Raw genomic sequence first — 23,401 nt, 5'->3', positions numbered from 1 at the left:
GATAGTTTACTGGATCACTTGACCTCATGCTGTGTAATGTAATGTTCGCTGTTCGCAGATCGCGTCATCGTGTACAGAAAGTCTTCCTCCAGGTGTTTCTTCCTAATGCCTTAACCCAAATGAGTCTTGAGTTCAAACATAAATTAGTTATGTAGTTTTCTGTTACGGCCACACAAACACAACTAAAGCTCTCCTGCTTTGGTCTGCTGATTTCTGGCAGCAGGAGTCAAAGCTCCACAGCCTGAAGTCCTTCTCTTTAGTCTTAGCTGCCATTTTTGTGAATGAAACTTGTCAACCAAGAGCATCAAACAGCTCGCCGTGTGCGGCAAGTTTTAGGTTGTAATTTATGTTAAGGATTAAATCTCCCCCACATGATCCTCCTTATGAGATTCATCAAGGTAAAACGAGGGAGTTCAGAGGCCGAATCCAACTTGGATCACCTGAAACCTCACAACAGGAAAGTGAAAATGTTTTGGCATAATTTAATACCTCAAGCCAAAGTTTTGAGATGTGAAGCTGTGAGGTATCGAGTGCTTGTCTCCTCAGGACTGATATCTCACCGTCTTCTCTGGGCTTCCTCGTTTCTCCTACGGTCCCAATAAATCTTAGCGTAGCTGATTATGTTGGGACAAATTAATAATCTTTGAACATCACCAGCATCCTTCATCTGCAGTGCAGCGGTTCAGCCTGACGGAAACAAAGGACGTGCGACTGTGCGCAGTTGTTTTCCGACGTTATTGGTGAAGGAAATTTCCATCCACATCCTCCACATCTCTCTGTGGATTTGTCTGCTTTTAAAAAAAGTCTCCATCCCACCGAAATCACTGTTTCAAAAGTCGGCTCGACAAAGGAAAGTCACCCCCGTCTCTCTTCTCCCAAAATAACACACAGTCTGACTCTCTTTGTGTCTTTTAACCACCTTTTAGTTTTGCCCTTCAACTTGGGCTTCAATCCCGCACTCAGATGTCGACTTCCTCGATGTTTGCCCCCGAAACTTCAGTCCAAGATTTATTCCCTTTTCAACAAGTTGACGTGTGGATGGAGACGATGTTTTTCACTTCTCCTTGACTCTGAAGGATTGGGCGATGGAGGGAGGGAAAGAGACGGAGACAAGAAAAGGAAAAGAGAAGCAGATGAAGAGGATAAAAACTGCAAACAACAGAAAGATGTGGAAAGCAGAGATAGCGAGAAGAAAATTTGGAATTTAAAAACTCTTGTGTTGACTTCCTTGTCTTACAGATTGACTCAGAAAGAGGAAGAGGGGAAGGTTAAGACGTGGCAGTATTTTCTGTCTCATTTGCATGACGGACGGCTCTTTCCCGCATTTGGTCCAATCAGAGCGCTGCTCTAATGCCTCCGATTGGCTGAGATGTGAAGGACATAGCGACCGCAGGCGACGCCTCAGTGAATTATTAACGAGGAGCATCAGTCTATCCATCATTTTAAACACACACACTCTCCCAGACAACTGTATTAACACAGATATGAGTGGAGACGGACAGAATGAGCAGAGACAAATCTGTCTTTCTTTATCAGCGGCGTTTGGAACGAGCAGCGTTTAGAACGAGCGGCGTTTAGAACGAGCGGCGCTGAACTGGGTGGTTTCACATTAAGCCAATGATTTTATCAGCTTTGCGTGTCTTTAGTGTATTTAAATGGGCTCTTAGCAAGGTTAAAGCAGCTGCCGTCTGTCTGTGTGGGAACACAACTTACAGCAACACACAGCAACACACTGCAACACACAGCAACACACTGCAACACACTGCAACACAGAACAACACACAGCAACACACAGCAACACACAGCAACACACTGCAACACACTGCAACACAGAACAACACACAGCAACACACAGCAACACACAGCAACACACTGCAACACACTGCAACACACAGCAAAACACAGCAACACACAGCAACACACTGCAACACACTGCAACACACAGCAACACACTGCAACACACAGCAACACAGAACAACACACAGCAACACACAGCAACACACTGCAACACAGAACAACACACAGCAACACAGAACAACACACAGCAACACACTGCAACACAGAACAACACACAGCAACACAGAACAACACACTGCAACACAGAACAACACACAGCAACACACTGCAACACAGAACAACACACAGCAACACAGAACAACACACTGCAACACACAGCAACACACAGCAACACACAGCAACACACTGCAACACACAGCAACACAGAACAACACACAGCAACACAGAACAACACACTGCAACACAGAACAACACACAGCATGTTTGAGCTAAATATTTCACATCCCTGCTGAGCTTCTTCCATCTGCAGCCTCCTGCTCAGGACCTCCGTGATCGCAAGGGTCCACTTCTCGTCCACTTCTTGTCCACTTCTTGTCCACTTTTTGTGCAGTTTTCTGAATGTCTTCAGTTTGTGCTCCTGTGTGTCATGTGTGAGGTGTTTGGCCTTTGTGTTTTCAATATTGTAAGTTGATATTAAATGAAAAAGATCACATCATGGTCACGTTGTCCATCCATTTAAAGGGACAGTTCACTCCAAAATTAAAACTACACATATTTTCCCCTTCCTGTAGTACTATTTGTCCATCTGAAAAGCTCAACAGTTCAATTCAATTCAATTCAGTTTTATTTATATAGCACCTTTTACAGTCAAAATTGTCTTTAGGTGCTTTACAGAGACCCAGAGCCTGAACCCCTGAGCAAGCAGACAGTGGCAAGGAAAAACTCCCTTTTAACAGGACGAAACCCTGAGCAGGACCCGACTCACAAGGGAGAACCATCCTGCTGATAGGCAGATGTTGACAGCAACGTCTCTTTCCAGAAATCATGACCAGGTTACTCCAGACTGTTGTGAGCAGTTTTGTGTAGGAACTATTTTCTCTCAGTGTCACCACGCAGAAGGACACGTGTATGTATTCATGGGCGAGAGGCTCGTGGCAGGGCAGGCATCCTCTTCAGCTGAGCTCAGTTAGTCTGCTGGCCTCTTATTGAGACGTCACTGCTGAGTTGTTTAAATGGGTGTGATGAATGTGCTGCAGGAGATGAGGACTCTTCCCTCTTCCCTCCGCCTTCCGATCCCGTTTCTCTCAGACATACTTCTGCTTCACATGTGAAACAACTCCCTCTCACTAACTTCTTCAGCATTCAGTCTCACTTTGTGACCAGCAGTCATTTGTTCAGTTTTTCTGCAGACGCCATCGCGTGAGGACTCGTCACGTGGAACAGCGTAGATAAACGGAAATGCAAAAGTGAACTGTGAGGGTTTGTGCCGTTTCATCAGCAGACTGGATAATTGTGTGTGTGTGTGTGTGTGTGTGTGTGTGTGTGTGTGTGTGTGTGTGTGTGTGTTAGGGGTAAAAGCGGCTCTATTCTCCAGCTGAAGCTCCTCATCCTCTCTGTTTTCACACTGACACACTGTGAATGTCAAAGAGCTGCATGGAGCCAGGCCTGTCAGTCAAGCACTGTGTGTGTGTGTGTGTGTGTGTGTGTGCATTAGACAGAAAGTGTACGTCCATGTGGATGAGTACTTATGTGTGTGTGTGTGTGTGTGTGTGTGAGGGAGTGTATTGTGAGTTGCCACAGGATCTGTGTGAACAGCGATGTGTGACAGAGAGAGTGAGAGAGAGATTTGGAGCTCAGAGAGAAAGAGAATGAACGATCGAGCTGTGGAAAGAAATAAAAAGAGGACGGGGAGACCAGGCGAGAGGGAAAAGTGAAAGAGGGAATCTGAGAGAGAGAGAGTGAAAACAAAAGAGGAAGAAAGACAGAGGAGAGAAGCCCGGGGAGACAGGAGAGAGAGGGAGAGGGAGAGAGGGGGAGAGAGGGAGAGAGAGGGAGAGAGAGAGAGAGAGGGAGAGAGAGAGAGAGAGGGAGAGAGAGGGAGAGAGGGGGAGAGGTGGATCAGGGCTGGCAGTCAGTGCTGTGATCTGAGTCCCACTCTGCTGGATTTACTGAATCAGACACTGCACTCCTCTTTCTTTCCTTCTCGTCCTTTATTCCCTCGCTCTCCCAGGCTCACATTGTTGCTTCACATGGAGAAAATCCTGCACTGATTCGTTGTCCAACAATTATTTTCCTTCTGTTAAATTCAGGTGAAACACAAAGAAAAATCCTGTGGCACATTTAACAAACGAAAAGAAAGGCCTGCAGCTTCATATCAAAAAGAAAGAAATCAGCCAACTGCACCCACGTACGAACCGGAGCTCCAGCGGCTCCGCGGTCTGGATGAAAAGCAGACCGAGCTCAGGTGTGCCGGCGTTCACCGACACGTGTTCAGGTGCCTGGTCGGCTCAGGTCAAGCCACCCCGTCCTCGTCATAAAAACAAACGTTTTGGTCGTCAAACGGCTCACGTATTTTTATAAGAGACAAGATCTCCTTTATTGGCCCACAGTGGGGAAATTCACAGTGCAGTCAACAACTATTGTCATGCAAAATGTTGCAGTGTGCTGCGATTGATACACCGTCCCGCGAGATCTCCTGTTGTTTACAGGTTTTTGTTTAGGTTATAACGAACTGACTGTTAAACATTTTACAGCTGACCTTCAAGTCAGCTGAGCGAGTGATGAATGTTAGAGAAGATACAAACTGCAGTGCGCTGCTGTGTGTGTGTGTGTGTGTGTGTGTGTGTGTCTTCAGCGGGGATTCAGTCCAATCCTGTCTTACCACTGTATGACTGTGGTGAAACCTGCTTGAAACACACACACACACACACTCTTGTTTACTGTGTCCTGCTGGGATGTCTGGCGATGCAGAGGTGAGATGCAGAGAGAAAATAGAGATTCTCTTGTTTTCTTTCACCTCCTGCTTGTCTCCCTCTTTCTTCTCCCTGCGTCTGTCTGACAAACATCCTGTTTTTTGTTTTTTTTTATCAAATCAAATGAGTGTCAAAGCAGCTTCAAATGTACATTTTTCAAAACACACACAAAATGACGCCTTTAAACTGCTGCGACATGAACAGTTTGGTTTTGAAGATGTGCTGCCTGTGATGGTTGCTAAAAGGAGATAAGACTTCATATTAAACTGATATCGTGTTAAAATTATGTTTTTTATCTTTATTTTTTCTCCTCCTCTCGTCTCCTGCTGAATGTCAGAATGACCCTTTGCCCAGACATGAGGAGCGCTTGTTTCCTCTTATCTTGTGGGTGACGTGTCCACTGCAAGTGTGTGACAAGACCCCTCGAACATCAAACGCACCACGAGCTGCTCTAAAGCGTCTCTCAGTTATTCTTCAGATGTAAATGGATGAGCTTTAACCTGATCCAACATGGAGGAGGCCACTCGCTCTTTGGTTTGTTGCGGAGGTGAGGCAGGAGCTAAAAACACACACTTCACATCCTTTTTCGGATGAGCCCTGTCTCCTGTGGCCTCCCGGCTCATCCTATGTGACATTACACAATACTAAAACCTGCCTTTCAGCTCACACGTCAGCCTCGTCAATCAGCGAACACAGAAAAATCAAACGTACAAAACAGAAAGAAACGTCAGTGGCTGAGGTCACGAGCAGAGCAAAACTCCTGCAGGTGTTTGGACACGGAAAATGAAAGAGAATTGTGAGAAATATGAGGAAGAGTGGTGTCGCAAACTGAAACAGAAAGCCTGTGTGTGTGTGTGTGTGTGTGTGTGTGTGAGAGATGCGGAGTGTATATATGTTTCTTCATGCTTTCATGCACAGATTTATTGCGCCTGAGTGTGTGTGCATAAATTGTACAAGTGCACAGCCACCTGAGCTTGTGCTTTTATGTTTGTGTGTGTGTGAGAGAGAGACATACTGTAGAGTGCCTCTACCTGTAAATGTCAGGCAGCTGTCCTCAGTGGCTGACAGCTCAGAAATCAGCTGTAAATCAGGCCCGTAGCTCGGCTAAAGAGGTGATTAATAAACATGTCATCTGTGTGTGTGTGTGTGTGTGTGTGTGTGTGTGTCACACTCGGTACATCTTATTTGCTTTAGGACAGAAAGAAAAGGAGGGAGACATGACTGCAATGGACAGAAAGAGGTGAAGAGGTGACGATGAGGAAGAGATCCTGTCACTGTTGATTCACAGTAAGACAGACAGGAAGTGGCCTCTTGAAATAAATAAGAGTGCAAAGGGTTTGATTCTCATCCTGATTTAGCTGATTTCCAAGATTCATTCCAGCTTTGCAGCCTGTCTGTCTCTCTGTCCATATGTCTGCCTGTCTTTGGACTTTGCTGTGCTGAGATCAGTCTCGGGACGCAGCTTTTTCGCTTGTCGTCCTTAAAACAAAAAGAGAAACGCCGAAGCTTCGCCCTTCATCACACTCAGCGCTGCGGCCGCGCCGCTCTCTAATGGAGCTTCATCCATTTCAAACGACAGAATCCATTACAGCCCGCGTGTGCTGCTCTGCAGCGCAAGTGTTGCATGCACTGGATTTATTCTTGTTATTTGCTGATGATGTGTGCAAACTAAACTGAGCCACTTTTTTCTCCGTCGCGCTCATGCTGATGATTAACCTGAGAAGGTGCTGTGCCGGAGGTTTAGCAGACAACACAAATACAGCTGTGGTTACCACAGTCAGGTGAGGACGTCCTCAAAGACGTCCTGTGTCACTGTTAAACCTGGAGCAGGTGTGGCGTAACGCATGAGGCTCCTGGCCTGAAGGAACCTTCTCTGCAGCGAAAACTCCCCTCACGCCGTGCTGTCCGGACAGCTACACACAGATGTTTTACCCCTCTTTTAAAAAATATTATGTCGAAATGTTGCATGTAATGTTCTGTGGATATTAAAATGCATCATGTAAGATTTGATAAATAATGTTGTATGTTCTGTATTTAAATCTCTCCCTGGACTGATTTGTCCTTGTCCTCATAGTGCATGCAGAGACATCAAAAGCAGCCTGCGTTTTCTCAGTCTCCTCCAGAAGTCTGAGTTAGGACGGATAAAAAAGCTTCCTCCCATAACAACAACTTGAAACAGATTTCTGGATGCGGGACGACTCGTATTGTTTTCACACTTACAGATTTGTACGCGTTTGGCAAACCAGATCTGTCACCTCCCGCGGAAAATAATCCTTCATGTCGAGCGAGAGGACGTCGGCAGCTCGTTATGTCTCAGAGTGTCAGTAATCGTTGGTGTAATCCTCCCAGAACATTAAATATTAGACTTTGTTTAAAACCTCAGCTGTCATTTATTTCCCCCCTGCAGTACAAACTTCAGCTCACTCATCCTTTATTTAAGTCTGTGACAGCAGACCTGAGAGGATTCAGCACACAGAAAAGAATCACCAACATGCACTCTGAGAAAAGGTCTGACGAGCACTTAGAGTGTGATAGTTTTCAGTAATGATCACAGGTGATGCTGCTGCAGGTCCCGACAGGCCCGGAGAACCGACACGGACAAACACATTCCTACCTCTGTGGGCGCAAATGTAACCAATCGATCGAACGTCTTCACTTGGTAGAATCATGTCTGTTTTCCAAAGTGTCCTCACAGCACCATCATCGTTTTAAAGAAATGTCCACACCTTCCACAGAGTCCCCCTTTTCTCCAACACGTGAAGCTCAAACGAGACCTCAGAAAGACGGTTAACTCCGTCTCCGTTTCGGTGTTTCTGGAGGGATTTAGTTTCCGACTTAAGCCCTCCTGTAGCTTTACTGCTGCACTGGACCAAGACTGACCGGCTAAACCTGGACCAAAACATGCCGAGCAGCTGGGACAGTGTGTGTGTGTGTGTGTGTGTGTGTGGATTTGAACCCTGCCCTGGAAGTGTTTGAACATTCTCATAACAAACTGAAGGGTTACAGCCAGTAAACAGGGGAGCAGGAGTGTGTTGTGTGTACTTACTGTGTAACTGTGTGTGTGTGTGTGTGTGTGTGTGTGTGTGTGTGTGTGTGTGTGGCGTTAGCGTTGTTCACTAAAGTGACACATTTTCAATCACATGGTTTATTCCAGGGAAATTGTCGAAAAAGAGGGAAAAGGGCAGATTTCTGCTGCTCTGTGGGCTACGATAGGACAAGCCAGGATTAGTTTTTCACTGTGTGTGTGTGTGTGTGTGTGTGTGTGTGTGTGTGTGTATTCTAAGACAATGCCCTGGTAGCCAATTTGTAATATATAGTCAGCCTTGAAAAATGGCCCAGATCTCCCCTTCGCTGTCTGCAATTTAGCTCTGCCGGCGCCCAGCAATACTCATTGTACTGCCTCCCACCACTGCCATTTTGTCCTGATGGAGTGTGTGTTTGGGCCTCGTGTGTGTGTGTTTACTTGCTTATGTGCATCTCAGTGTACGTTTACCCACGAGTCTGTCTTTTTGTGTGTGTGTGCCTTTTCTCAGGTTATTGAATTTCTGCTTGTGTGTGTGCGTTTATTCAATGTGTGTATCGCTCACTTTCTGTATGTGCACGTGTGCGTCATCAATCTGTAACTAATGGACAGATTGATGAAAAAGAGAGAGAGACAGAGAGGAGATGGGGTGATGTCAGGGTTCAGAAAAATTCAAAGAAAGAGGGATTTGTGAAAAGAGTGAGTGAGAGGGAAAGAGAGATAATTGGTGTGTTGGTTCAGGAGGTGTTTGACGACCTGGGATTGATTGTTTTCTTTCATCTCATTGTTGAAAATCAAGGCAGGCAGAAGGAGAGTAAGAGAGGGGTCACACTGAGGGTGTTGTGGGTAAATTACAACACATCCAAAAGGTCGCACACACACACACACACACACACACACACACACAGTGCACACACAGTGCACACACAGTGCACACACAGTGGGAGAGTGTGGAGTGATGCAGCTGTCCTCCTGATAAATCCTGATGCTGCACAGTGGAAAGTCCATCCAGGTGTGAGTCTAACTCGCTGGTGCGGTTGGCAGGTGGCTGAAGGTGTCCAGGCAGATTCAGATGATGTCAGAGCCAAACCGTCAGACGTCAGGGTGTTGTGAAGCTGCCTGTGTGGGCGCATCATCTGACTGACGTCGGCCACTTTCTTCCTGGTTTGGTTCTGTTCAGCCCAGTGTCACTTTGTTTACTGTGGAGAACACAAGAGGTCTAATAATCCTCAGGTTTCTGTTCGGTGGACTGAAATTTGATTGGATCATTTCTGTGTTGAGTCAGACTCCCTGTCTGTTGAAGCCTGCGTGAACCTTGTTGTACAATCAGTGAAATACACCAGCCTCTCTCAGAACAAACCTGCTTCTGCTTTTCTTCAGGCAGATGGCTGCCTTGTTTTCGTCTTTTTTTTTTTGTCTTCCTCCCCCGACAGCAGCGATATGCTTCCTAGTCATGCATCAAGAGATCAAATCTAAAAGTAATACAATCTCTGGACTTACATCTCGGTGGTTTAATTTGAAAACCGACTCTCTGAGCTTTCTGCCGTAGCTTTAAACCTGAAATAAGTTATGCCGGCGGTGCCCTCACTTCACCCTCTGACAAGAACAATAGCGGCCGGCTCGCCTCAGAAAACTGTGTTTTACAATAATACTCGTCCACAAAGCAAGACCGACAATGTCAATGGTTTTATGGTGCGCTACACAGTGCAGCTAATGTTCTCCTGCAAGCCAGCATCGCTTCACTGCCTCTCCCTCGCTCTCCTCCTCCTCCTCCCCGTCTCTCCTGGTGTCTCTCGGCCTCTTTCCGCCTCCTGCTTTTTTCCCTTCCCTCCTCTCTTTTATTCTCCTCGGCTCTCCCTCTCTCCGTATGAAAAATCCATTCCGGCATGGGTTTTGACAGCCTGTCTTTGGTGGGTGTGTAGAATTCAAATAATTCACTGTGCATAGACAGTCACTTTGGGGCTGCTTTGTGTTTTGTATTTGAGTCCGTGTCACTTTGAGTCCCAGCCGGCAGGATTGCGCTTTTCAGAAATAAAGAAATAAATAAAATGTTGTAGGTTTATTTTATTCATTTATTTATTTTTTGATATTTCGAAGGCAGGAGCTGTTTTAGCTGACCAGCTGCAGTGGCAGGCGCATGTGGAACTTTGGCCAGTCAGCTAGACGTTTTATTTTGAGTTTTCTTCATGGCCAAGAGAAACAAAGGTGTTTTGTCTCATTGAGTGTCAGTTCCCTGACTTTAGCGTGGTGTCAAAGGCAGCCATCCAGTTGCAACCCTTCTCATCCAGTTCTGCCCTTCCTGAGGTTAACTTGTCTTTTTCCATCTCCTGTATGTCAGCATATCCGTTGCCAGCTCCTCGTTGCAGTTGCTTGATGATTACACGGGCACTTTGATTAATTATACATTTGTTTAGTAATACGGTGTCCTTGGACAGATCACTGAAGCCTGGTTTGCTCAGCAGCCACAGGGAAACCGATGATCCGCTGTGGAGCGACAACAAAAACATTTTGTTTATTAATGCATCATTTCACTCGTGCGAACATTCTGTTACACCACAACAGTGTACACATTTTTAGATTTTATGGATGTATTCCCCACATCCTCACGCATCCATTAGTTTCCATTTATTTCTGTTTTGGTATAAAATTCAGTTGTCAAAGCCGTTTGTGTATTTTGTCATTGGGGTCTACATGTGTTCTTGTCAACGTAACGTTAATTTTTCATGCTAATAGGAGGTGAAGCGTGACTGCAGTGATGTTTGAAGAGTGGGAGGATGTGCACATTTATTACACCTTTCCTCAGTGTTCACTCTGACGTAGCTGGGATTTTTGGACACCTTTCCATTTCAAATAAAGTTTGTGTTTGAATCAAGTTTGGTTGCACTGCGTGAGTTTGTGCTCACTGACACACCTGGCAGGCCTCACCTTGTTGAGGGGGTGTTTCAGTGAAGGATGAGGCTGCTCATTTGGATTTCAGTCTGGAGCTTCAGTATGTATTCACTAAATATTTTCCACATCTTTTTGAAAGATTTACAGTTTTAGAAGCTCATTAGAAAAGTCAGGGAGGATTTTATGTCTGCTGAGCTAAAAATGCCCAATTGTTCATCACTTTCCACATGAATTCAAATCATCCTTTATTGCTTATCTGAGTATGTAGTTTTGCATTATGTTCTCTAACTGTTCTCTAACTGGGTGCATTTTGCTGTTTATAATTCCTTAATTCCTTTTAGTTTTTTGTTTTATCTCTTCCGTATTTCCCCCTGCTTTCTTTTTCGTTCTCCCCCTCACTGATTCATCCTCCTCTCTTCCTCTTCCTCCTCTTCTTCTCCTGCTCGTTATTTGTTACGGCTGTCCTTAAAGAACCTCTCCACGTTTTGTTTTTGTGTGTGTTCCACAGTGACCCCTACTGGGAGCGGCCGGCTAATGCGGGCAGCTGCTCCGCCGCCCGGCCCAAGACCCTTCACCTGGCCGGCCAGCAGCATACCTCCTCACCATGGTAACGTGTGTGTGTGCTCCTGGTGGCAGTAGTTGTAGAACTTAGTAGTGGTAGTAGTGTTTGTGTGTGTGTGTGTGTGTGTGTGTGTGTGTGTGTGTGTGTGTGTGTGTGTGTGTATGTGTGTGTGTTTGCTGGGTTTGACCAGTGTGAATACTTTGTTGAACCAGTTTTGGTTCTGTTCCTGGAGATATTTAGTGTTTCTTCTCTTTATGGTGGCATGTTGAACATGAACGTTAGCCTTAGCTTAGCTTACCCAAGCTTAGCTTAGCTTAGCTTAATCTTCAGTATGAAGGGGTTATCACTACAGCACGTATAGAAGAGGACCTGAAGGTGAGGACATTTTTAGCCTTTCAATAAAGGACTTAAATGCACTTTAATGAACTGACCAAGTACATGCAGTAGTATACAAGTACTGCAGTTTTTTTTTTTTTTTTTACTAATCCGGGGAAAACACCCACACTGACATGCATACGTGTTAACATGATTACTTAATTGCATGGCTTACGCAGGTCATTTATAAGATTGCAGAGGGGTTTGTTAGGTGTGTCAGCTTTCGACATTGTGCTAAAACTACCCGTCTGTTATCATAATCCATCCGATCTCTCGCCACCGCTGAACCGCTGCACGGTCTGGTTGGAAGCGAGAAGAGACCACCCTTTCTTGATGATCTCGGTCCTCTCGTGGGATTGCTGCGTTCACATACGCCCAAACAAACCGATCTTGGGTGCAAAAAACGCTGTTGATTTTCAAACGGCTGCTCCAAACGAGTCAGGTGTGAAACCACCTTTACAGTGTTCTGTCCTACGGTGGTGGAAACCCTGACGACGACTGCAGCACTAAATCTTAACGGTGTGTTTAAGGGCGTCTGTTAAATTGTGTTCTGAGTTTTTTTTGTGTGTGAATGCCTCCAGGTGTGAGTTAATCTTTCAGCTCTCTGAGTGTCTTTGTCCGTGTGTTTATTTTGTGTGTCGACTGCAGCCTGGATTTCAGCTTTCAGAAGATGCCACCACAGAGATGTGTAGTTCATCTTCACTCCGTCATCCCTCCTCCTCCTTCTCCTCCTCCTCCTCTCTGCTGCTCCCTCGTTCTCACTTTTCTCCCACCTCAGAGGTCTTTGTCAGTGAACAGAGAGAAGAAAGGATTTGACACCAGGAAGTGAACATTGTTCTGGATATTGTGGCATGTGTGTGTGTGTGTGTGTGTGTGTGTGTGTGTGTGTGTGTGTGTGTGTGTGTGTGGTGGATTACAGTACTGGAGAATAAAGAGGGATTTGTGTCGGAGTCAGGCGGAGAGCTGAAAGGAGACAGCAGTTAACAGCTCATTATAGGACGAGCTTAGCGTCGCGTAGGTCGAACAAACACACACATTGTGGGCCTTTTCACGCACACACATCCAATGTGCCACGATGCGTTCACATTCAGAGCCACCGATGAAGAAGTGCCGTCCACGGCGACACCAAAACTCATTGAAATGTGAACGTTTTAAAGTCAATTTTAAAAGACAAATTAAAAATAAGAGCGACTTTTCAGTGACTTTATTTCTCAGTTAAGTATAATCAGACCTGTGAGCAAAAACGTGTTTTTCTCTTTCTAAAATAATCAGTTTTCAACCCAGTTAAGTGCAGGTTTTACATTTTGCATCACAGCAGGAAGTTTCAAAGCTTGAGGAGAAACTTGAGTGACACATGAGCAGACTTTACGTGAATGAAGAGCAGTGAGGCAGCATGAGATTTCAGCTTCATGCGTGTAAAACGGTCACTTTTCAAAGTTCCACGTTATTTCAGCCCTGAGTTCACTGCAGGTCAAGCTGTGATGAGAGGGAACCAAAAGAGCAGATGCTTTAGGCAGGAACTCGCACTGATGTGACGGTTCAAACATCAGCTCACGCTCGCGGCTTTATGTTTGTCTTCAACACGTCCTCGTGTCGTCTGAACTACTGACGTCGTCATCACGTGTCTGTGACGTCTGTGACGTCTGTGACGTCTGTGACGCCTGTAACCTTTGTAACGTCTGTAACCTTTGTAACGTCTGTGGCGTCTGTAATGTCAGTAACGTCTGTGACGTCTGTAACGTGTTCACTGAGAAACACGGGAACAGAAAGCTTCTGCTCGCTTTGCGTCCTCGCGTTGCCGTTAGTTTGTGTGTTTTCGCTGTCTGAAGCATCATTGCCGTTGCTATGGTTACCCACACAGCATGACGCTATGATCAGACGCCTCCCAGCCAATCGGAAATCTTCTGGGGAGTAAACACACTGACAGACGTGTGTGTGTGTCTGTGGTCACTCACTTCGACTGAATGAATTGTTAACTCTGTGTGTGTGTGTGTGTGTGTGTGTGTGTGTGTGTGTGTGTGTCTACAAGGTGAAATTGAGATGAATGGTGAAGGATCCCGCTGGCCACAGAGGCCCCTGATATACACTCCACCTGTCTACTCTGCTTACAGCTGTGCGTGTGTGCATGTGTGTGTGTGTGTGTGTGTGCGCGTGGATACAGTGTGTGTGAAGTGTGTATTTACAAGCACACCTGTGACCGAGAAGGATTACCTGTGATTCCTTTGCTTGTCTGAGTGTGTTGCTGTCAGTGTGTGAGAGTGTGTCAGTGTGTGTGTGTGTGTGTGTGTGTGTGTGTGTGTGTGGTGGGGGCCTGTAAGCAAAGTGGTTGTGAAGTAAAAGCGACGGATCTACTGGGGAAAGTTCGCCTGCTGCAGCCCTGCTCACTTTCCCTCTCTCCAACACACACACACGCACACACACACACACACGCACACACACACACACACACACACACACACATGCACACACACACACCAGGGAGCTGCTCTTATTCTAATAGTACCTGAGCTCGAGAGGCAGGCAGAGAGTGTGAATGAAGAGGGAGAATAAAGATTTGTTGTGCTGGAGGAAAATGGAGAGAACAAAGGAAGACGAGTGCTGGCTGAGGCTGAGTGTTGTTTACTGGCATTAGAGAGGAGGAGGAAAAGGGAGGAGGCGGAGGAGGAGGAGGAGGAGGAGGAGGTGAAATTATCCGAGCACACGAACAGCATGTCTGTCAGTCAGTCCCAAACTGTTTTCCATCCCAGCAGCAGCATGTGAGTGGTTTTCGGGAGCTGAGACGGACGGAGTGGACGGACTGAAAGACTGACGGGTCTGTCGGGGTGATGGACAGAAAAGATCCTGTGAAATGAGGAAAGGAAAGACGATTCACTAAGACTGAAATAATTCTCGTTACTCAGAGAGTTTCTCAGTGTTTTGAGGAAGCTGTTTTGCGTCGCAGTGGGGTAAATAAACGTCCACTCGTCCAGGAACGAGTGATCTGGTCCTTTATTTTGAAGGAGCTGTGGTCTCAGAGCAGGAGGCCAGAGGAGCACCTGAGTGATCTGGTCCTTTATTTTGAAGGAGCTGTGGTCTCAGAGCAGGAGGCCAGAGGAGCACCTGAGTGATCTGGTCCTTTATTTTGAAGGAGCTGTGGTCTCAGAGCAGGAGGCCAGAGGAGCACCTGATGGAGGGATGAGGATTTACAGCAGAGACTGGAGGTGTAGCAGCTCCGTCCTTCAGAGGTGACGGCTCTGAAAACACATAAATCCTCCTCCACCTCCCCACCTGTAACATGTTCCTCCTCTCTTCCTCCGCCTTCCATCCTCCTGTCTCTGTCCTCTCTCCGATGTCCTCCTCCCTCTTTCCCTCCTTTCATTCTTACCCCAGTCTTTCTGTTTTCTCTTTTCTTTTTTACTTTTTCTCTTTTCTTTCCTCTTTCATCCTTTCTGTATTTGCTCTCCTCTCTCTCTCCCTCCTGTCTCTCCCTCTCCGCTCTCCCTTTCTCTCCTCTCCTCTCTCACCCTCCCCCCTATCCCTCATTCCTCTCTCTCCCTCCCTCTCCTCTCTCTCCCTCCCTCCTCTCCCTCCCCCTCCTCTCTCCCTCCCTCCTCTCCTTCTCTCTGCCCCCCTCTCCTCTCTCTCTCTCTCTCTGTCTCTCCCTCCTCTCCCTCCCTCCCCTCCCTCCCCCTCCCTCTCCCCTCTCTCTCTCTGTCTCTCCCTCCTCTCCCTCCCTCCCCTCCCTCCCCCCTCTCTCTCTCTCTCTGTCTCTCCCTCCTCTCCCTCCCTCCCCTCCCTCTCCCCCTGTCTCTCTCTCTGTCTCTCCCTCCCTCCCCCTCCCCCTCTCCCTCCCTCCCTCTCCCCTCTCTCTCCCTCTCCCTCCCTCCCCTCCCTCTCCCCCTGTCTCTCTCTCTGTCCTCCCCCTCCCTCTCCTCTCCCTCCCCCTCCCTTCTCTCTCTGTCTCTCCCTCCCTCCTCCCTCTCCTCTCTCCCTCTCCCTCCCTCCCCTCCCTCTCCCCCTGTCTCTCTCTCTGTCTCTCCCTCCCTCCCTCCCTCTCTCTCTCCCTCTGATGACGGAGGTGTGATGCGTTCTGATCTGTTTTTTCTCCTCTCTCGTGTCGTTCGAGTCGACTCCTGGCGTGTCGCTGACTTTGTTCAACTTTGGCTCTTTGATGCTGCACTTCCTGTCTCACCTCGCCTTTCTTTTCTAACCTACTTTCCACCTTCCCTCCCCCCCAAAAAACAACAGATCCTCCTTCTCTCCATCTTTTTATTTGGGAGAGAAGAAGCTCCCTGAATTCAATAATTTAACCTTTTCTCATATTTTCTCTCTTATTTCTCTATATTTTATCATCTACCAGCGTCTTTGTCTGTCAGGAAACATGTTAATAATGGATCGCATAGATTTAGACAGTGTGTGTGTGTGTGTGTGTGTGTGTGTGTGTGTGTGTGTGTGTGAGCAGCGCAGGTCTTTTGATGTCGTGAAGTGATGTTGGTAGTCCAGAGGCATTGATCTCGAGGCCCATCTGTCTGATTGCCACTGAAATGTGCAGTCAGGATGTTTGATGATGTTCGTTTGAAATGAATCCGTATGATGACTTTTAGCTAATGTCACCCGAAACCTTGTTTACCTTCAAGAAATCAAACAGGAAGACGTAACGCGGCTCTGGTTAGTTCCTGCGTCTGTCTCTTGGTTTTGGTTGGATTCTGGATTAGTGATAAACTGCAGGGTTTTCCCTGAAGCTCGTTGGACGGCTGACAGTGAAGTAAACCTCACAGGTGTGTGATGTGTTTTTATTTTTCATCACAATGCGGCTGCACGCCGACGGGGGGAAGACGTGCTCGTTAGCAGTACCACAGTGTAGAAATGTGGTCTTGGACTTTGATTTTTACTTGAAGTACAAAAGTATTGGCGTCAAGATGTACTTGAGTTTCAGGAGTAGAAGTTCTCCTTGTGGCAGATTTCTTCAGGGATCAGTAAAGTTTTATCTTAAACTATAATATGACTTCATCACTTATTTCATTTATTAAACGAAATTAGCCAAATAACTGAGAGTGTTCAGTAAATATAAAGTTTATAAATATAAATAGTTTTTAAACTGCAGCACTTCATCTCACAGGAGTGTTTGACTCTTACTGCAAACTTCCTGGTTATCATTTTGTCAGCACTGGGCTTCCGTAGAGCCGGAGGAACAGCACCATCAGACATCAGGACAAACATTTAAACTCTGTCAGTGAACGCCACATCACTCCTCACACCTGGAATCCCTCACCTCCTGCCACGCCCTCATCATCGTGATCCACCAGTTCTTCAGCTCTGACACGTGACGCACCTGAGCGGCGGCGTGCCGTCGTCCCAAAGCGCTCTCTGAAAACTGTCCAAAACGACATCTTTGTTCCTTTTTGACGAGCGTTGAGCAGCAGCAGCTCTGAACCGCAGCCTTGATAACAACTCCCTCCTCCCCTCGTCGTCCTCATCACTGCAAATCCCTCACCTCATTGGACAGCTACCCACCTGTGGCGCTCGCAAACATTCACTGAAACACACGCACACACACACACACACACACACGCACACACACACACACACACACCGGGGTTTGTTTACAGTGGAAACGCTTGCCTTTCCGTCCTCAGCTGCTCGCTGCAGCCTGCGGCACTTTTCCAGCGCGGCCTGAGCTTGTTGCTGCGGCGAGATCCTCCCCCGACCCCCCGAGGAGGAGGAGCGCGGGAGAGACGCCGGGCACATGAAGCAAAGCCGCTGCTTTGGCGCCTGTAGACGTGTTTCAGGCCGCTTTAGAGGGCGGGGCTCGGGGACGGGGGGCACGTCGTTGGTTCTGTGGTATTGAAAGTGAGACGGTGGAGGGAACGGGACGAAGCCTCACAGGAAACTCACTTCCTTCACTTTGATTCAAGTTCTGCTGCCTGAATCAGCTTCACCTGCTGGACTCGTCTCTGCTGCAGGTCAGAAAAGTGAACCCGCAGCACCCTGAACCCCATCATTAATGTGTCCTCTGATACACGAAGCTCATCGCGGCGCACATGAAACAAACCTGACTGTTGTTTCTCTCTTCAAAGAGGAGAGAAAAGTCTTGCTCGTAGCCAAAGTGTGTTTTTATTTCTTAAAAAATGAGATGCGAGATGAGAACTTGTTTGATGTTTCGCTTCGTTTTAATTCGCGTTCTTCTTCCAGTAACAGCATTAAATCGACCACTTAAACTTCAAAACGACTTTCCAAGCAGCCTGCACACAAGCTGTACATTAAATCACTAAGTTTGCTTCCAGACTTCATTTGATGTTGAAACAAACTCCTCGTGTCTTCACTTCACCTGCTCGTGAACGTTAACGTGTCACTTTATGCTTTCATTGTCCGAGTTCACGATGAAACTTATCGCGCAACGCAAGAAAAACAATATGGCGTTCATGTTGGAGTGGTGATGGAGGACACACACACAGGCACACATGCACACACACACACACACACGCACACACTCGGCGCCGTACGACGTGAGTGTTTGTTCAGTTCATTTAGAGGGAGAGAAATTGAAAAACCCAAAGAGATCAAAGGCACATGAAGCTGAGCAGCTCCGTGTAATGTGTGATTTAAACACCTGGAGCGCTGCGTTTAATTCACCTGTTAACACACACACACACACACACGCTCAGACCTCAGGAGTGTGTTCATGTGTGATAACGTGCTACAGTATTCAGTGTCTTCATTACAGCAGTAATGGAGGTGGCAGCAGCAGGAGCAGCTGCAGTGATGTCAGAGTTTTACTGTTAATAATATTAGTGTCAGTATAAACAGTAACATATATTTGTTTTGTGATTGAACTTTAAGTAATATTCTTTGCAGTGATGACTCTGTAAGAGTAATTTAGGACTTGCAGTATCTCACTGGTACTTTATGTTGTTTGTGTGCTTTTTGCTACTTGAGGTATTTGAATTGGCAGCCAAACCATAAAGAAATGAGTAACTGTAGTAATTAATCTCCACCCTCCACCTCCTCCATGTGTGGACTTTCTCCACACGTTAAACTGCGCCGCCTGCCGTGTGTTTCTCCGTGACGCCCGAAACAGCACGACAAGCAACAAACCAAAGAATTATTTTTGTTAAAACCCAAAATGACTGAGGAAATTAGTCGTGTTCTTCACACGGCATTCGGTCAGACCGTCCTGGATGTTTTCGGCACTGACGCAGTAGGCTTCAGCCAATAGGAGCAGGGCACATTTACTCTCGCTGCCACAAGGGGGAGACACAAGCATCACACTGTAGGTTTGAGTAATGAATAACCAAAAGTCTACCAAACATCTTTGAGCTGAGTCTCATGGTCATCCAAAAATAAATAAATAAATTAAAAGAAATTCATTTAAAAATAGTAAAATTGATCATTTTCTCCTTCAATCCTGTTAAAGAAAACAGCAATCTAAAAGTCAAATAACCAAAAAAAATAATAAAAGAAAAAGAACAAAACATAAATGTGATGTTAAATCTGTCATGCTGGTGTGTGTGTGTGTGTGTGTGTGTGTGTGTGTGTGTGTGTGTGTGTGTGTGTGTGTGTGTGTGTGTGTGTGTGTGTGTGTGCAGCAGCAATTTGATTGACAGCCAGCAGCAGTTTCTGTTATTCATGAGCGTCTTTGCTTCACGTCGGCCATAATTAATAAACTCACATATGCCTGTACAGTTAGTGTGAAATATTAACAAGCACACGTGCACACACACACACACACACACACACACACACACACACACACACACAGTATATGTATTTTTTTGACCAATCAATTAATTTTAGTCTACATCAAAAGAATAAGAATAAGTGTCCATCAAAAGCTCCCTTCAAATGTCATCTTCAAGTATTTTGTCTGACCAGGAGTCCCGAACGCAAAGACGTTCGGTCACGGTCACACCTGTCGAGTGTCAACATGATGCACACCTGTCGGACAGACGGACAGACAGACAGACAGACAGACAGACAGGTGTGTGTGTGTGTACATGAAAGAGAGACGAAGCTGAAAATGATGGACTAACGGAACACAAGTAAAACTGCAGTGGAGTCCACGTAGCAACTCAAGGCAGACTGAATATGCTGCTTCTGCTTCTGTTGTTTACCTTCTGTCACACACACACACACACACACACACACACACACACACCCTCTATCTCCCTGATCCAAGGTGATAGACAGGCCAGATGTGTGAGTGTTTGTCTTTTCCTGCACCTGCATGTTTGTGTGTGTGTGTGTGTGTGTGTGACAGCCAGTCACCTTGCGGGTCTGCAGCTCGTGGGATGCATGAATAAACATGAGCGCCAGCCCACATCCACTCACAGCTCCACTGCACTCGCCTTCGGATCCATGAAGACAGCAGTTAAAAGTTAAAAACATGGCCGACATGTCGATGATTCTCTGCTTTCATAGCTTCTGACTTCCTGTTGCTGTGATAACAGGACGGAGCTGCACAGTTAAAGGTGGAGTCCACCTCGTCTGGGATCACAAACCTGCCAGTGAGACGCAGACGCGTTTCACCAGCGAGGCTACGGGAGGAGGTGTGGACCAGTTTCAGCTTTGGACCTTCACTCAAACATTAAAGCCTTACAGTAAAGAAAAGTGAAAAAGCTCACATATTCTCTGAGATTCAAGTGGAAAAACTGCGAGGAAAACCTCAATACGCGTCTTGATTTGAGGAGACGCTGCAGTAAGTCCTCACGCCTCCATCACCACGTGTCCTTAAATCCATCAATGGATCAAACGCAGGAGAAAAACAGGAAGAGGAAGAGAGCGAGGAGGAGCGAGCGAGGAGCAAACGAAGGTGTGACAATGACCTGCTGTCTGAAACGCAGGAAGCAGTCAGCTGTCAGCAGCTCAGTTCACCTTGAAGGAAGAAGCTTTGCACAATCTGTCCGTCTGACGCTCCAACTGTCTCACCGTCCTTTTTGTCTTGCAGGCCTCCTCATGAACAAACCTGAGGAAAGCTTCTCCACCTGAATCCCTCCGCCCGTCTGCGCGTCCGTCTGTTTCTCTGCCTGGAAAACGAGTTTGTTTTTGTGTGTATCGTGCACAAACAGACTCCATTATCAAACCCTGGCGATTAGTTTTGTAACGCGTTAGCTCCAGCAGCTCACCTGAGGACTTCACACACCTCTGCCTTTGATTTCTGTTCCAGCCGCCTTTAGATTCGCAAATCATCCACGATTTGAGGCTGAACTCGATCTCTAACTTTTAATTGGATTCAGATTTGCTCGGCTCGAGCGCAGGAGGCCGTCGGCAGTCGGCTGTCGGAGACTTTGGGGAGGCGAAGCGGCTGCAGCGCAGCCTGGAGTTCGCTCTAATTAACCGTGCACGCCGGTTTATTTTTCAGGGGATATCTCATGTTTTTTACGGTACATGTTGGTTTTTTGATCTCTCGCTTGGACCGAGAGGTTTTCAAATATTTTTTCACACATCAGCCTCACAAGAGACTCTGTTTGGTCCAGAGGATCTTTGAGTGTCTGGGGACCTGCAGGGCTCCTCGGGGGAAATTTGAAATCCTGGATATTAGAGCAGTTAAAGAACGTGTCAATGAAAGAGACGAAGAACGAGATGAGAGAAGGTCGAGCCTTCGACAAGTAAAACTACAGTCATGTTGTTGTTGTTGTTGTTTTTTTTTTCAATTTGGAGCAAATGTGTTTCAAAGCAGTTGGGATCACTTGCTGATTTCGGGTCTAAAATTGGACTGAATTTTGTGTGATAGTCTGAGCGTGTGAATGTAACGGCTTTTAGGCCGTTTTCCTTTATTTTACTGATGGAAGTGCAGACAAAACTCCTGAGTCAATAACATCATGAAATCTTCCCATAATTAAAATATTTACAGTCTTTCTTATTGGAGTCTGGTTATTCATCGTAACCGTCTCATTTAAATGCTGTTAGTCCAGTGTGAAACTGAAGCTCGCTCCGAAGGTTCACGGAGATCCAGCTGCTTGCTGCAGACTGACTTCCACTAAACAGCTGAGAGCAGCAGGCTGAAAGGCCCAGCACTTCCTGTGTTTGGGCAGACAGACAGGTGGACAGACAGGTGCACCGGCAGGCTCCTCATCCAGCCCGTGTCGCCCTGTTTTCTGGTGATTCAACTGTGAAAGTCTCCCTCAGATTGGCTCCTCTTCTGCCGCCGTGAGTCTGTCTGTTGGCTGATAGTCCGATAGCCATGCTGCATTTAGAAGCCGCTCTCTCTCCCCGCACTTCCTCTACCTGTTGCTCATCCACCTGTCTCCCCTTGTGATCAGCCCCCTCCACCCTCTCCACCTCCCCCTGGGCAGGATCTCAGCCTATTTCTCCCAGTCATGGTTCACTTGCCACATGGAAAAGATTTAGCTGGCAATCCTTCTCTCAGATAGGGCCAGAGTAGGGAGGAGGACCGAGCCGTGCCGTGCCGTGATAACAGACACCGGATGACGGTGTTAATGCCTGGAAATTAGCGGGTAAAAACTCCACGCAGCCAGAGCGTATGAGCTGCACCTCAGACGTGCTGTGAAAAAGCACCAAACTCCATTTTAAATTCTGCCGTTTTAACGTTCACATGGAATTGAACTGAAGCTCTGCCAGTATGAGATGTAGAAGTACCCTTAGTGGTACAATTACTGACCAACAGTGGCAGCTACAGCTGCAGTACTACCAGTAACAGCAGTGTTAGTACTACATCAGTAGTAGTAATACCAACAGTGGTGTAATTTGTTGGAGCAGTAGTACCTGGATAGGAATTGTTGTAGTGTTACCAGTACTATCATGCGTAATCGTATTCAAGGTAGTAGTCGACTGGTAGTACTTGTATTAACTGTAGTACTATTGGAAGTATTGCTGCTGTATGAGCAGTAGCAGTAGTAGTATCATTAGTATTAACAGTAATCAATAGTTTTAGTAATAGCAGCAGTAGAAACAGTTGCAGAAGAAGCGGTGGGTTGTAGTATTAAAAGACACAGTGGTATTATACTGTGTGGTAGAAGTAGGACTAGTTGGAGCACCAGAAATATTACTGATATTTACAGCGATATTATCACTCTTAGAGGTAGCAGTTAGCTTGCATTAGCAGTAGCAGTAACAATGTTAGCAGCTGTCAATATGTAGTATTACCAGAAGTACCAGTAGGAGTATCAGCTGTATTCAGAGCGTGTCCACTGTTTGCTCCAGGCTCACCAGTATCAGCAGTACCTTTAGCAGTGGTACTTTTAACAACAGTAATGTGAGCAGTAGAAGTCACAGTACTAGCAGTAGTATTATCAGTAGTAGTGGCACCAGCGATGTGTGTGCGTACGTGTGTGTGTGTGTGTGTGTGTGTGTGTGTGGTTTATGGCTGCTTTTCTTCAGCCTGCAGGCTTTTTAAGGTGGATCGATCAGCGATCCAGTTGGCCCGACGCTCCGTGCAGCCGACTTTTTATGGAGTCCTTTAATTATCAGCTCCCAGTTTTTACTGTGGCGGCGTGACTGCGTTGGTTGGGACTGAGAACCAAACGGGGTGAAAAGTATAAAGAGGCCTTTTACTGCCCGGTTAAACAGGCTGTGGGGACACAAACTCAGACATGATTTACACTGTGTTGTTCTCCTTGCTGGTAATTTACTAATTGGCTCAGTGTATAAACTCAAATGGAGAATAAAACCTAATCTGTTTGCTGCTGCTGCTGCTTAAGCGCTCTGCATTGGGCGTAACTCAGACTGACTGTGTTCACTGTGTTCAGTCATCAGCTTGTGATGATGATGATGATGATGATGATGATGATGATGATCTCTTCTTCTCTTGACGTGTGAAACCTTCGACTCTCTGATCCTTGGCTGTCA

General features: G+C 46.5%; 1 protein-coding gene across 1 annotated transcript in view; it reads left to right on the top strand.

The window, feature by feature from the left end:
• The window catches only part of LOC124072110 (neuronal PAS domain-containing protein 3), a 209,946-nt gene that overhangs the window by 56,700 nt on the left and 129,845 nt on the right, over window positions 1–23,401 (top strand). Inside the window, exon 3 of the mRNA XM_046413292.1 lies at window positions 11,189–11,287. Coding sequence (XP_046269248.1) covers window positions 11,189–11,287 — 99 coding nt within the window. The remainder of the gene's footprint in view (window positions 1–11,188; window positions 11,288–23,401) is intronic.

The sequence above is a fragment of the Scatophagus argus genome, chromosome 15, assembly GCF_020382885.2.
Source record: "Scatophagus argus isolate fScaArg1 chromosome 15, fScaArg1.pri, whole genome shotgun sequence".
NCBI lineage: Eukaryota > Metazoa > Chordata > Actinopteri > Scatophagidae > Scatophagus > Scatophagus argus.
Note: the sequence above shows the minus strand (reverse complement) of the source record. Positions and strands in the feature narration are given on the sequence as shown.